General features: G+C 43.7%; 2 protein-coding genes across 3 annotated transcripts in view; one reads left to right on the plus strand and one right to left on the minus strand.

Moving 5' to 3' along the window:
* The first annotated feature begins 2,180 nt into the window (after window positions 1-2,180).
* minar2 (membrane integral NOTCH2 associated receptor 2) lies at window positions 2,181-5,958 on the plus strand. The gene is made up of 3 exons (XM_086188268.1): window positions 2,181-2,327; window positions 3,773-4,024; window positions 5,758-5,958. Exons 1-3 carry the CDS (start codon window positions 2,181-2,183, stop codon window positions 5,956-5,958), a joined length of 600 nt encoding a protein of 199 aa, XP_086044394.1.
* A 1,483-nt stretch (window positions 5,959-7,441) lies between these two features.
* The window catches only part of slc12a2 (solute carrier family 12 member 2), a 68,677-nt gene continuing 60,534 nt past the window's right edge, over window positions 7,442-15,584 (minus strand). For both annotated transcript variants that reach the window (XM_086186884.1, XM_086186883.1), the window contains 4 exons: window positions 15,287-15,373; window positions 13,358-13,493; window positions 12,592-12,659; window positions 7,442-11,352 (listed from right to left, as the gene is read on the minus strand). In XM_086186884.1, the coding sequence (XP_086043010.1) occupies window positions 11,217-11,352; window positions 12,592-12,659; window positions 13,358-13,493; window positions 15,287-15,373 (427 nt within the window). In that variant the 3' untranslated portion in view covers window positions 7,442-11,216. The remainder of the gene's footprint in view (window positions 11,353-12,591; window positions 12,660-13,357; window positions 13,494-15,286; window positions 15,374-15,584) is intronic.

The following is a 15,584-nucleotide window of genomic DNA, read 5'->3' on the forward strand; positions in this document are numbered from 1 at the left end:
TGTACATGCCATGCCTTTACTCAGGGCTGCCCCTGACAAAATTGGGGCCCTAAGTAAAATTTTAGTCGGAGCCCCCCCCCCCCCCCCCCCACACACACACATTTCTCCCCATCCCAAATATATCATAGCTACAAAATGACCATACAACATGCCATTTATTTTGACCTTTTATTAGTAATACCCAAAGCAGGCCTACTGTACATACAGTATTAGATACAGGATTTGGGCTTTTGTCAAATAAAATAATAAATTCAACTTGAAATATATAAATGAATATTGTAACATTAAACACTTCTACTATTGCTATCTAATCTTATTATTATTCATTATTATCATTGTTGTTGCGTGCTCTGTGGTCCATATATATATATATATACATATATATATGTATGTATGTGTGTGTGTATATGTATATACAGTATGTATGTATGTATGTATACACTCACACATATGCACACACACACTCACACAATAAACTCCATTTACCGTAACTTGTTCCCTCAATTTAGTTGGAACTTGCAGCCTCAGAAAGAAATGTCAAAAAAATTCTGTATGCCCTCTTAAAATACTTTCTCTCTGTTACTTCTTAAAAGAAATTAAATGAATTTGTAGATTGTCTTATTAATCAAAAGATAAAGTATTAAAAATGTTTGTTTTTCTTCCTTGGAGTGAGCGACAACTTCCGGATTGTCTCACAGAGAAACGGGGGCCGACTTCCACGGAAGCGGATATATGGAATTATTTTTATTGAACAGCTGTAGTCAACAATCACACAAACAACAACAAACAAGCGTAGCTATTTCATATTTTGATGGTAATTCCTGGGCCAATATGTTTTATATTATTTTTATTAGTCAACAATCCCACAAATATATTATCAACTCAGATAACGACGCAATGGAACGACAAAATACAACATGAACGCCATTTAGGTTTCCGTGTTTGAACCATAACTTCAGAAAACGTGACACTGTAACGACTCTCTTCCGAGAGGTGAAAGATTCATCGTAATAACGAACAAACCAAAGATTAAACACAAGAACTGAGCGAAGATTATGAAAACAAAATGCATATTTCTCGCTAGAAATGTCCTTAAAATGCTTTTCTTTTTAAATCAAACTTATCTTGGAATGACGCTCGTCCGTGATGGCGTCCTTAGCAACCACCATAGCAACAGCAGAGAGGCGAAAGATTCATCGTAATAACGAACAAACCAAAGATTATACACAAGAACTGAGCGAATATTATGAGAAAAAATGTATATTTCTCGCTAGAAATGTCATCAGAATGCTTTACTAAATCAAAACTATCTTGGAATAAGGCACTTTCCTCCGACAATGACAGGAGCGGCCGCCATGTTTTTGTTTGGAGAGGCCCGCATGAAAGAGTCACATGACCTACCAGCGATCCAATAGAAAAGAACAGGGGGGAAAAAAACATACACATTTCACAATTTTTAGGCCTTTATCATAGAACTGATAGGTTTGGACCTGTGGACAAACGGAGCCTTTTCACGTTTTGACATGAGACTGGGTTGAACTGGAGCGTAGAGGTGCAGCTGCAGGTATTCACTGTAGAGAACAAAGAAATGTCACCAGACCAGACAGGCTGACGCTGCCTTCATCAGGTTAACAGTGTCTTCTTACAAATCATCCCTTCAAATGTGTTTTTCTTCAGCTGAACACAGATCAGATGTGTTGAAAAACTTCAAAGTATTTCTAAATGTGTGTATAAAGGAGAGTAAGGCTCAATTCCAGTGTCCTCATTTATCCTGATGGGATGAGTTGTAAAGGTTGATGAGTGTCTCTGGCCTGATTTGTTGGCAGAATCCACAGTAAATCAACACACATCCACTTTCTAACATGTTGATCAGCTGTCAAAGAGTGACCTGATAACAGATAAAAGGTCAGAGGTCATCAGCATGTACCCTTCATGTCAGAACACAAAAAGCTTCTCTGGCAGCACAGCAGAAAGGACATTAAAGATCAAGATTCATAGGTTGTCATGTTTCCACCTCCCTCCATGGTGGACGCCGACGGCGCCCAGCAACAACCTCTTAATGCTCAAATTACACAGACTAGCAAGTAATACGGCCTCATAAATATCTTCATCAATTATTACACAGCCTGCATGTTGTAGTGAGAATGGTCCCTCAGTGTGGATGGAGCCACGGAGGCAGGATGGACATCTCTGCTCTCCCAAACAACAACCACCCCCAGAAGTTCCTCCAGCTGGAGGTGGGGATGCTGCCGGCCACCCACGGAATGTTCCAGGTCGAGGCAGCCATGTCCAGCCACAGACACTGGCAGAACAGGGTCTACTCACAGGTAAGGAGTTTGTGTGTGTGTGTGTGTGTGTGTGTGTGTGTGTGTGTGTGTGTGTGTGTGTGTGTGTGTGTGTGTGTGTGTGTGTGTGTGTGTGTGTGTTATGCAAATATTCTTGGAGGGTGATGCAAGGAATTAAACAGGATATCCAAACATCATCAGCTGGTCCCCTAAATGTTCTGGTACTGTCTCTATAGGTTCTGTAAACATTCTAGGAACATAGTGTGGAGACCTATTAGGAACATGGACTGTAAGTTGTTCTAAACTCTCCACTAATGGTCCTGAATGTTACACATGGGAATTGAACACACTACTACACACTACTCACACTGACTGCTGTTCTCAATGTGAGGCCCAGAAACTTCAGGAAAAGGGTCAAAAGTAGCTGGAGCACATGAGTATGCATTGTTACCACTTCAAATGATGTTAGCGTCAGACTTATGGATGTTGATGCTGAGGTATATTTATCTATTTTGTCTATATATATATATGTGTGTGTGTGTGTTTTGTTTTTCACTCGCCTAACTTTTTACTGCTGCTGGTGCCAGCTGCTAGCCCCTCCCTTTGTCCTAGCCCTGGATCAGCTCCTCAGTGAGAGGAGTTTTCTAAGCAAGTGTAAACCTTAATAAACTGAATTGGCATGAGTCCTTAATAAAGTCTCTTCCAGAACATCCACATGCTACAGCTACTTATGTTGCTATTATGTTCTCTGATCATCTGGCAAAGAGCTCAACCTCTTGGCTATCCAGGAACCTTCTCAGAACCTCATGTTGAACATCCTATTGTAATATACTCCTCAACAGTCTCTTAACTTATTGAATGTGGGGTTGTCTTCCAATCAGAGGGTTTCTGGTTCAATGACCGGTCCCAGAGATTGCATCGGAGTGTCCTTGACCAAGATACTGAACCTCTGATAGCCCCTATCACAGCTGCCATTTCAAAACATCATTGCAGATGTAATCAATAACAGTAATTATGGCCCTGTTACATTTAGCAGGTCAGGCACTGGCATGGATAATGGGCTACACTGAACAGAACCAGACCATAATTAATCAGGATCGGTCAGACCTGTGTTCAGCCCTGCAATGACGTGTCAAAATGGCTGCGGTGTGTTGAGGGATTTGTGCTTTGCCATGATTGTGCTCCACTTCTTTGCTCTTCGTGGGTGGAGACACATTTTAATGCAGGTTTGGATGGATCCAGCTTTGGTCACATGACACATCTAGACAGACCCACTGAGAGATCAGATGATTGTGTCTTTCATGGTGTGAAAACAGTTTAAATGATTTGTAGACACATGCTGTGTTGTGAACGTTCATACTCCCCTAAGAAGGAAGTGAGTTGATTGGCCTCACCATCCCCCAGCCAGATTATGGTATTATGATTATGATAACCTTCTACCAACATTCAGGCCTGGATGTGTGTGTGTGTCTCTCTTCTGCCTGTAGAAAGTGTTGGAGCAGAAGGTAAAGACTGGCGGTGAGTCACCTTCCTCAGCAGAGGGCGCTGTCGTGTTTGTTGCCCGATATCTAGAGAAGCACATCACTCCAGTCACTCTGAAGTCCAACATCAAGAGGAACCCTCTGTACGCTGGCCTCGGTGTGACGGACGCAGGGGACACTGAGAAGTCCAAGCCTTCCTGGACCGTCAGGGAGTACGACAAGCAAACTCTCCACGGCAACCTCACAGACCATCTGAAGGTGGTAAAGGGAGGGGCAGTGGATGATTGACAGGATGAATGGGTGACACACGTGGTCCTCTACATCACATCTTCTTCCATAAATACTGACCAAGACAAATATTGCAGTCATACACTGGACCTTCCCTGGCTGAAGACCTGTTTGTTTTCTCTCCCTTGACTCAGATTGGTGCACTCAGTGTCATCTTTGTGACATCACGGATGGACGAGTGCTTGAGGGTTGATGGATCACTAAAGCAAAGGGTCCCAAAGGTTTTATTGGCAGAATATATCAGGCACAACTAGGGGAACTAAATGTAATTGTAAGTGAGAGCAGACAGGAGAGAAGAGAGCAGGCGAGGGAAAGAGATTAACTCTCACAGGCATTTAAGTTCCTTTATCAGAAATTAATCAGCATTGAAAAAATATGCAGCTCCACTAACACAAATAAAAAGACAACATTCTGCACTTCCTCTGATTTCATGATGATCTGAAGATTCACATCCATCAATCAACCAAAAAGAAATAGAAAATGAAGAAGTGATATTCTCCTGTTTATGTCTTGCTGGCTCATATTTAGGAGTTCTAATATTGAATCTATATCTAGGGTAGTGATGCACTACTGCCACCTGCTGTTTAGTGTTTGTGGACAGTAGATAAGCTGTTGGAGGTGGACTGGCCCCTGGCTCCACCACCTCTGCTCATGAAGGCCTCAGAGAAAGACCTTCATCCTGTGGTAGACTGGTGCCATACCAGACCTGATCCAGTCCTGTGACTTGACACACAACCACCATACAGATGTTGTGGATGAGTGTAAAAAACACATGGAGGCCAAGACAGATGCTAAGCTGACAATATGACCTCCAGAATCCACATCTTCATCTCTTTGTTGTTTGCTGTGGTTACAACATAAGGCTTGATCTATATGCAACCATAGCTCTGCACATTAAAAGCCAAAAAACAATTAATTTGATTTAAGATTAGTGCATGGATCAGCACCATCGTTCCAATATCTGATCTGTGTAATACGCCAGTATTGTAATATTCCTGATCCAATATTCCACTTCCACTACAGACCTTCTCCAGGTATAATTCAGTTTGTCCTTCACTCACTGTTCAAAGCTCTAACCAGAATTGTGGAACCCTGATCCAGACTGACTGGAGTGGCCCTCCAAAGCCTGAACTCCTGCTATGAACAGGAAGTTGGGTACAAAGCCTATGACATCATGGAGACATTGCCACTTTCCTATCAATGTATTATTTAGTTAGTGCCCCAGACTAGTGACCTGTCAAGGGTGACCCTGCCTCTCCCCCGATGACACCTGGGATAGACTCCACCCCCCTGGGACCCAGAGACAGGATCAGGGGTGACGAAAGATGGATGGATGGATACCAGCTTATGACGTTTTATACTAACTTGACTTGAAATATAAACTGCCTGGTACCAACATACTGACATTCATAGTAACTATTAACTTCTTTGTTGACTTTTTAACCTACCTTTTTTAGTACCTTATTTGTTGTATTCTGTTGTTTTTGTTAATTATTTATTCATCCTTGCAGATAAATAAGTTGCACTGAACTGAGTTCTCATCTCTGACACATGAGGATTTCCTGATGTGACATCTAAAGGCTCTTTTAGCCAGCCTTTAGGCCTTCTCACATGCCTCCCCAGCTGGCTGATGATAACCAGGTCGGTTACTGGGGACCAGTGCAGTTTGATGCCGGATGACTGTACTCTCACTGTCTCCACAGGAGGAGGAGAAGACCCCCAAAGATCTGGACTTCTGGTTGGAGAACCTCTACACTCCGGGATTTGACTCATTACTGAAGAAGAAAGAAGCTGAGCAGCGACAGAAAAGACTTTGTAAACTGTTTTCTTTGATCAGTTTGTCAGTTTGTGCTGTTCTGATAGTCATCATTGTGCCAGTTGTGGTTCTAGACAGGAAAGACTGAGGGATGTCAAGTCTAGTTCAGGACCCTACACTGAGGAAGTAGGTCAACCTCTGAGGAAATCTGAATTTCCATCCTGATCTGAGGTGTATTTGCTAAGGACCATGAGTACAACTACTTCATAGCAATTCCAGCAGTGATATACTACACCGTGATATACTACACCTCAGCTCTGAATGGTGAAAAATAAGAACACAAATGTGAAAAAGTTCAGTATTTAACACTTAGGATGGACTATTGTCAGAGATGCAATGTAATATGTTTCATTAGTGATTCATCACCTGATGGGTTTGGTAATTAAGAGCAATGTGATGACAAAAAGGCAGCACAGTGATGCAGTGGTCAGCACTGTCGCTTCACAGCAAGAAGGTGCCGGGCTGGGGCACGGGATCTTTCTGGGTGAGTCTCCATGTTCTCCCTGTTCCTGCGTGGGTTCTCTCTGGTACTCCAGCTTCCTCCACAGTCCAAAGACATCAAGAGGGGACCAGGTTAATCCAGACTCTAAATTGACCGTAGGTGTGACTGGGAGAGCCAATGGTTGTCTGTCTCTATGTGTTGGCCCTGAGATGGACTGGTGACCTGTCCAGGGGGAAGGCTGCCTCTCGCCCAATAGGCTCCAGCCCCCCCGCAACCCTTAACAGAAAAAGCGGAAGAAAATGATGAAACCTCAGACGAGAAAAACACTTGTGATGCAGATCTGACAAAACCATTGCTTCCAAAATTGTTCGCCTTTCATCCTGGCAGACCTGACGAAGCAATCGGCATCATGTTGTGGGTTCAGCATCCTTTTGATGAGATTATCATCACGTCTCCCCTCATTACCTCCAGGTCAGTGTCACACAGGTGGAGCCACAGCCATCCAGAGACTCTGTGGTCATGTCAGGTAATAGAAGTGGTAGGAGCTCACAATACCACCTGCTGAGGCGATCAACTCACAGGAAAGTACTTATATGTGTAAAAGGTTAATTATGTGTAAGAATACCACATTAGACCAATATTGTGGTGCTGACACCCTGCTGACACTTCATCTTCTTCAGACCACAGAAAATAAAAACCTTACACCAGAAACACTTGAAATGAGAACTGGGGCGACGTGACTCAGCGGTGGCCTTCTAGCAACCGAAGGGTCGACTCCAGTGATCATGCTACCCCCCCCCCCCCCCCCAACCCTGAATGGATAAGTAGTAGAGAAAATGGAAGGATGGATAAAATAAGGACCCCTCTAAAAATCGGTCGGAATAACAGCAATTTGGTATTTGTTTCTAAACTGCACATTTGCTCTTCATCTAGTCGCCAGCTGTGTTACAGCACCCCACCACCACCACACACACACCCACACACACATCATTTGAGGTCTGTTGTAGTGTACATTAGTAGTATCTTGGTGTACCTAATAAATACAAGGTAAATTCCTGTAGATTGCATTTAAAATTCATTGACTGTGACAGCATCAAATGGGTAAGCATAGCATGAAAGGAGACGGGTGTCGCTGATTTCATTTGATTTATTTCAATAAAGATGTACAAAGTATTGGTAATCATAAATGTTAAAATGTTAGAAAAAGCATATCTGTGACTGTTAACAGTACAGTGTATCAAAACATTACTGCTTTAACTGGCTGGGTCGATTCCCTCCACGCGTGAGTGTGAAAGCAGGAGAACAGCTGCTGCTTCTGTCCTTGTGTCTTCAAAGGCATCAAAAAAGATAGAAATATACAGACTCCAAAAGAGAAAAAGACCATTTCTAAAATCAAAAAGCAATGAAAAAAAACAAAACATGCAAATTAACTTACATCCAAAACCAGAAAAGTATTAAAGAAAAAAAAAATACAGTGGAGAACATTCAGAACTAAAATAAATATATTTCTCCATGTTGAATTTTGACAATATTCCACTCCCTTAATTTAGATCAGAATAATAATGAGATTAGAGGAAGAGTAGGATGTTTAGTTACAGGTTAGTTCATGTTTGCAGTGTGGACAAAGGTCGACCATCATGAGAACACCATGGGCTGCACAGTGGGGCCTGGAGGAGCTTTGGGACAAACCAGACTACAAACAAAGGCGTCAGGATGTTGGGAACGACATGGCGGCGTGTGTGCAGGTGGCGTTTGGCTTCTTCAGCAGTCAGTCAGGAAAATAATGAAGAGAAACACACTAACACTATTTATTATTTGGCTGTAAAATATTGACCAGTCTTTTTTTCTTTGATTTAATGTGAAATATCAAAGGTCATCTCCACGTCTGATACATTGATGAGTATATATTTATTTATACATATATATGTATAGGCTTATATATCTTGTATTGAATATACAAATATAGAGAAGTCCGTGTTCTTTTTTGTGATGCTGATGCTCTAGAACCGTTAGAGAACGTGTGCTTCAAGGCAGACAGATGAACAGACCGTTACTGTACAGTAGCGCCACCTAGTGTTAGAATCTCCTTCCAGCACACTGAGGTGCATCAAATGTAGTCTCCAATCAATTCAAACTGGATGTGGTATATACAGGAGTGTGTCTGCAGCTAAAATACATATTAGTACTTTATATTTGTCCAGGAGGATCCAGGTTCTGCTCTGATGACTCAACTTCTCATCAGTGCTACACCGCTCACATCTGACCTCTACTGGTTTGACTGGGCCTTCACAGTTTACTGGTACATGCTTTTCACACACTTGGGAATTACTCAGTATTAAAACAAAATTGGTCCTGGTCACTAGTCCAGGACCACCATCTCACTGTGGCCCAGTACAGCTCAACAACCCAAAAACCACCATGAAAACAAGCCAACAGCTTCACTATGAAATCAGAAGCTTGCAGTGGTGAAGGGAAGCTGGAGGACTCTACTGCTGTTGTTGTATCTGGCTGCAGCCGATTCGTTGCACAGGTGTACATCGGAACACAACCAAAGTGAGAGTATCTGTGAGTGTCTTATTGTACAGTACATTCAACTAACCCGAGCATCACATTCCTCTCTTTGAATTTGCATACAGGAAATGTCCAAAAACAACCAAAGCAACAAACTAAAGGTTAAAACTTTCTGGGGAAAGCAGAGAAAAAGCAGCACGTTACAGATACAGAGACCCTGTTTCATTCCATTCGTATTGTGGCAGTTTTAAAACTAGAACCCTCATTACCAGTAGCGCCAGCTAGCTGCTCCATCGGAACGCTCTCGCTAGTTTAGTTTTCTGATCCACTGTACAGGTAGCAGGGTGGCCTCCGAATCACAGTGTAGGTGAACTTGCATCATTCTGGGCGATTTAGTCTGTTCAGACTGAACACAGCCAACTTACTGAAGCCACACGACAGAAACGCTCCGCTGACCCAACTCTCCTACTGTCCCTCAACACATTAACTAACATTCATATTTTTACATTGATTTCACTGGAACATGGCTGTGCTCAGCCTGAACACACTATAGAATAGACTAATAAATAGCCTGCTTCCATGTGTGGTTTGTGTGAACTCCTCCACGCCCTCAGGCCAATAATAAGGGACAGGTTCTCCACAGATAACAGGGGAACACACCAGTCTCTACAGATCTTTGCTCTGGTTTAAGCTCCACATTCTTGGGTGAAGCCAGTGCACTGAGGGAAACGATTACAGGCTAGAGCAGAGTCTACAGTGTTGCTGACACCAACTGGAGCAAGGAGGTCCTTTCAAATGAGGGAGCAATGGACATGGACACATCTGTACAGAGGGAAATCTTGACTGAGCCTTCACACATTCTACTGTCACATTCTTACGGCCTGCAAGTCCTCCAGCGGGACACTTGCACTGCGGTCACTCTCGGTGCCCTACTAGGCTTTGTGGGAATGGGACACTGGTGGTCCATCATACATCCAGACAGCAAACAAGCAGCCAGCCGGGTGAGTGAGCAAGTGAGCCAGCAGGAGTGCAAACCTGGAGTATACCGAGGTGCTACGTTGCTGGCAGAGTAGAACGTGTTCTCATCCTTTGATTTACTGCAGACCTACAGTAAGCAATGGAAAAGACTAACAGGTGGACGGGGACGAGGAAACGAAGATGCATTTACTGTACAGAAGACAATTGTTACCAGTGGAGTGCTATCTGCATTTACACACAAACCATCCAGCCAGTATGGCTTACAAGAGAAGAATAACTCAGGACAATCGTTAGTTCTAGCATTAAGGCAAGGTTTACTAGCTTCTTGGAGAGTTTCTTTTTAGGGGAAGAACCATTAGTGAGGACACAAACATAAAGTCATTGAAAGAAACACTTAATTTTGTCTAACAGCAGCGAGATGGGAGAGCTTCCACCTGATGCAGCGACGGAGCTAGGTTCACATCGTGTCTGAAAAACAGCCAGAACTTAAACTTAAGACCCACATACACATTTTCTAGGCACTTTGCCTAAAAGCTAAATTGTGTCTTGTGTTGAGTAGTTGAGGCATTGTAAATATTCAACAGCTTTAAAAAGGAAGACTCAAAAGTGAATAAAATAAAAACACTATGGTCCTAAACACAGGTTGATGAGGGAGAAGGAGGGAAAGAAAACAGAGTGAGAAAGTCTTCATGCCACCAAGGGGACACCCTTCATTCAATTCATGCAATTCACTCGCATTAATACAATGCTCCAACTAAGAAGGAATCAAATTTAAAACTCAATAAAACTAACTATTATCTGCCAATATAATAGGTCACATTATCCATCTAGATAGAGATTAATTATGTCATCTGATTCAACTGGAAGGCACATCCATAAGGCTTGAAAAGGTGTTACAAAGCATTCCGCATGGTTCTCTCCCAATATTCCAGGAAAACAACAGGTTGATTATTGCTGCATCACAAACACGATGACTGATCCAATTCATGAACATGTATGACATCCAGGTATTCATGTCATGAGAGAAACGTGGACATTGTGCACTTTTGAAGCCTGAGAGAAATCATTTTTGACAAAATTGAAGTTTTGATGAGGAAATATGAAGAAACTAGAGCTACAAGAGAGAAAAGCTATGTTTAGAAATAAACAAAGAAAGGAGCAGAGTGGGCAACGTTACAACCACCCCGAGCCTGACATTCCTCCATCATTTGTAGGGCTTCTTCAAATATCACTTCCTTCAGCTTTATTCAGGTTACCAGCTTTGTTTTCACCAATGGCTGTGTTTTCTAGCGTCTCTGGAGTGTATGTGGTGCACCTTGAGGACTGGTGGACTGGAACTGGGATGTATATATAAGTGGCTCTGCTCCCAGAGGCAGACAGTGGATGTGAGACTTGGATGTCCTCCTCGGCTGTGTCTAAGAGTAGAAAGTCAGGACGCTCTGGTGGTTGCCACGCACCAGGAGGATGGGCGGCAGGTCCTTAGACAACACCTCCAGCCAGGCCATGTAAAGAGCGCTGGACACCGCACCCTTCCTGGCCAACGGCAAGCTCCTGCAAGAGGGCGGACAGAGAGCGCAGGTGTGAGTGGAGGGGTGGGGGGGTCTCAGAGACTCCTGTCATGAACCTCAACACTGATCTGGTGGCTTCAGAATGCTTTATAGTCTGACATGGCTACTTTTGAAGTACCAGTGGATTACTGACCACTGAAGCTGCACTACTTGATATTGGTGTAGCTGTAAAGACCCCACCCTCAGGTGTAGACCCCATCCTCTGATGTAAAGACCCCACCCTCAGCCATAAGGGCCCTGCCCTCACCTGAGAGAACCCGAGCCTCTGTTGGAGGACAGTCTGCTCAGACTGAACACAGCCAGACTAATAGTTCTTTTGCATCCCTTGTGTTCTCTCCAGGTGCTACACACAACATTAGCAGAGCACAGATACTGCAACTTTAACCATGAATCATTAGAAAATTGTTTGAGAACACACACACTCTATTTGTGAGGACCTCCACTGTGCTAACCCACCCCTCACGGAACATAGAGGATAAAGCACGTCTAGACATTATAGACATTAGACACCAGATGGCGCCAAAGGATGACTAATATCATCATGGCTGTTATCATTTTTACCTCCATTAAGTCAAGTCAATTTCATTTCTATAGCGCCAAATCACAACAAAAGTTATCTCATGATACTTAACAAGAAGAGCAGGTCCAGTACCTCACTCCATCAATGAAGTTACCCCAAACAATTCTGCATGAGCAAGCACATCCTGCAACAGCAGCGATCTGGAAGTCATGCGATCACGAGCAGGTTTGAGTGTTCTCAGGATACTCTCAAATATTAATGAGAGCTGAGGGACATTGTTGGGAAGATGGATCATATTTCAAGTGATTCTCTACTGGAGGTAGACACTGCATCCTGAGGACTGATCAGCCCACGTATCCTTGGCAGAGATAAACATGCCCACCAGGTTAATTTCTTTGACTACTGATTCTCTGAACAAATTTTTCTTCAACTTATTCAGCTTTAATTGTTTACTTGTTCCCCTCTTAGATTTTACCTGAGTCACAGCTTTCCTGAGGCCTTTTGGGATCTGTAGTCCCCCAACTGAAACTAAACCTAAGACTAGTTCCAACCTGAACCTCAAAGCCAAGTCTAAACCCTGAAGGGTTCCAGAAAGGGAGCTTTGACAACAAGTCAAAATCACACACTCACTCACAAACACACACACACACACACACACACACACACACACACACACACACACACACACACACAGCAGCTTACATGACGATGAGGTTGGCTGTGTTTGAGTGCTCCTGCAGCAGCTCGTTGAGTCTGATCTGACGATTCGTCTGGAGAACAAACATACATAATGAGTTCATCATCCCCGTCAAGTCTAGGAGTCACTGTCTTACAGGAAACAGTCATTTTACATCATTATTCTCAAATTCATTGAAAAATCCATTCAAATGATGGTGTGATATTCGTAAAAGACGGGGGCAGGATGTCTCTGGAGCACCACAATTTTTAATTGAAAATGGTATTTTGAATAGGCGGCACGATGGAGCAGTGGTCAGCACTGTGGCCTCACAGCAAGAGGGTTCTGGGTTCGAGTCCCGGCTCGGGCGTGGGGTCTTTCTGTGTGAGTCTCCATGTTCTCCCTGTGCCTGCTGGGTTCTCTCTGGTACTCCAGCTTCCTCCCACAGTCCAAAGACATCAATTTGGGGACGAGGCTGATTGATACTCTAAATTGCCTGTGAGTGTGAATGTTTGTTCGTCTCTATGTGTCGGTCCTGTGATGGACTGGCGACCTGTCCAGGGTGAACCCCACCTCTCACCCGAAAGCTGCTGGGATAGGCTCCAGCCCCCGTGACCCTTAACAGGATAAGAAAATGGATGGATAGATGGATGGCATTTTGAATATCTTAACAACTACTGATCTATCCAGTGATTTGAAAGCTCCATTGCGCCATATTGGGATTTTGATGAACATGTGTCCACTTGATTGTTTCCACTCAGGTGTCAATTTAGTGAAGAGGGGTGAGGAGACCTTGGCACGGTAGAGCTCCAGCTCGTTGTCAGTGATCCTCCAGGGTTCGCTGTTCTTCAGCCTCTCGGCCGCCTCCTGCTCCATGTCATCCTCCTTCAGCCGATACGGCTCGATCATCTCCTCAAAGGCCAACACGCTGCACAACAACAACAACAAGATGCTTTATCTTCTCATAAGAGGAGAACTGTAAGTCACCTTTGATGCTAAAATCATCAAGGATTTGATCAACAGTGCATTAACGCTTCACTGTGGAGGAAGATAAGAGTGTTTTTCTCCTGTAGGAGGCGTGATTCTCTCTCTTCATACATACACACTCACTCCTGGATCAGTAATGTGAGGTGAATACCACAGATGGACTGTATAGGATCAGCTGTCTCACGTTAATGTTACTATGGCAACAGCTCTAAAGTCACTATCAGCCTGTCTCTTGAGACAACACAAATGCATCTGAACAAGTTCCACGTTTGTTTGAACGTCAAATGAGGATTCGAGTGTTTTTGAACCTTCCATCTGTTTGGGTTCAATGATTCAAAAGAGACAGAAACAACAGGACTCAGTCAATACTGACAAAGAAGCTTTTGGGCAGCACCCAAAGTGACAGACCATGCTGACACGGAGCACTGTCCCACAGTCTACACAGTATCCTGCTGCAGAGTTGATGTTACACCTACATCAGCGTCTTCACACGCACCACCTGGTAGTAGTAGTGGTAGCGTTCTGATGCTCAGAGCCCATCAGACCTGGTTTTGCTTGTTTTCGTCACAAGTTGACTTGGTAAGCATTTTTAAAATGCTTGTTTTCTGAACATTGTATGGATCCCACCAGACTGCCATGAGAGCATGAAATTTGTGTTGGCATGCAACAATGTGTGTATGTTTGCATCTTTATGTGTGTGTGCATGTGTGTAATGGCTCTGTGTCAAAACTATGCTTTATACTGGACCTCGGTACAGCTAAAATATTAAAATTGTATGGATGTATTACAGTATTCAGAGCAGTGCAATGTTGCATTTGGGGAATTTTTTATTTTTACTTTTAATCATTCATGCATGCAAATGTCTTCCTAATTCCTACTAGAGCAAAACGCTGTCAGCAGTGGCGTTGCTGGAGCAGACGGTTTGAAACACACATAGGGCACACAGGAGTCAAAATAACAAAGGAGAGACAGAGCAGATCTCCATTTTGGTTTGAAGAGAAGGGAAGGCAGCAGGAGCATGATCGGGAAAACCTCAACTAGCTAATGGAGAGGGAGCCCGAAGCCCTATAAGGGGACTTTAGTTGACTAGTTCACTCCCCGTATGTCCATGAGAGCCTTGAGTGAATGAAAAGCCCAAGAATACACATAGCCAGCAGCACTGGGCTGGAAACTAGTCGACAGCCTCCGGGGTGAACTGATGCACACCTGCATCTCTACAGCAAAGCCACAAACATGATTTTATACTGAGACATGAAAAATGCTCATTTATCAATAATAATAACTGAAGGAAATCTGTCTGGTTGTCTGAGTATCGTCATGCCTCTGCCTCCGTGTTCAGGCTTCTAATACACACAAGCCTTCACGTCTGTTGCCTCTGTCCTGCCATCAGTCCAAACAGTCTTGGTTTACTGTTTCTCCAGGTGAGTTCTATACAAGCGTCACAGAAACAATGCCTTCGTATGTTCCCTTGAGGTTTGTCTGATTTAAAACTTCCTGCACATTTACATCATGTGCATGTTGCAGCAACACAAACTGAGGAGCCAAGTAGAAGCAAGCAAACACGTTAGCTGTCTGTGTTACTGACTAGCGGCCTTTAAGTGATCAGCTTTGAATGAGGAGGGTTTCCTGGTCCAGAGGAGCAGAAAACATCTGATGAGGGGAACTTATTATAGACAGGAGAGGAAACATGACGAGACCCTTCACCTCACAAGATATCTATTGAGGAAGACTTACTGCTCCTTCTTGGGCTTGGTGTTGACATCTCCCAGCACCGTGATGTCCGAGAAGTCTATCCTGAACTTGCTCAGCAGAGTGGCCATTCTGTACAGGAAATGACAAAAACTAGAGGTCAATATTGGATACCAGCTGCAGGTATCTGAACTTCTGGGAGCTGTGGAGGAGATGAGGTCCCAGAGCCATCCTGAAGGCCAGCCAGCCTGCTGGACATCACCTGGAGGCTGGGCAGATATTGCTGACAGGGCAGTGCAGCATACCGGGAGTCACAGTAATTTCCTTTAGCTTCAACTTCAAA

Source organism: Aulostomus chinensis, chromosome 19, assembly GCF_037954235.1.
Source record: "Aulostomus chinensis isolate RoL2024-O1b breed Wild chromosome 19, RoL_Achi_v1.0, whole genome shotgun sequence".
Taxonomy (NCBI): Eukaryota; Metazoa; Chordata; class Actinopteri; order Syngnathiformes; family Aulostomidae; genus Aulostomus; species Aulostomus chinensis.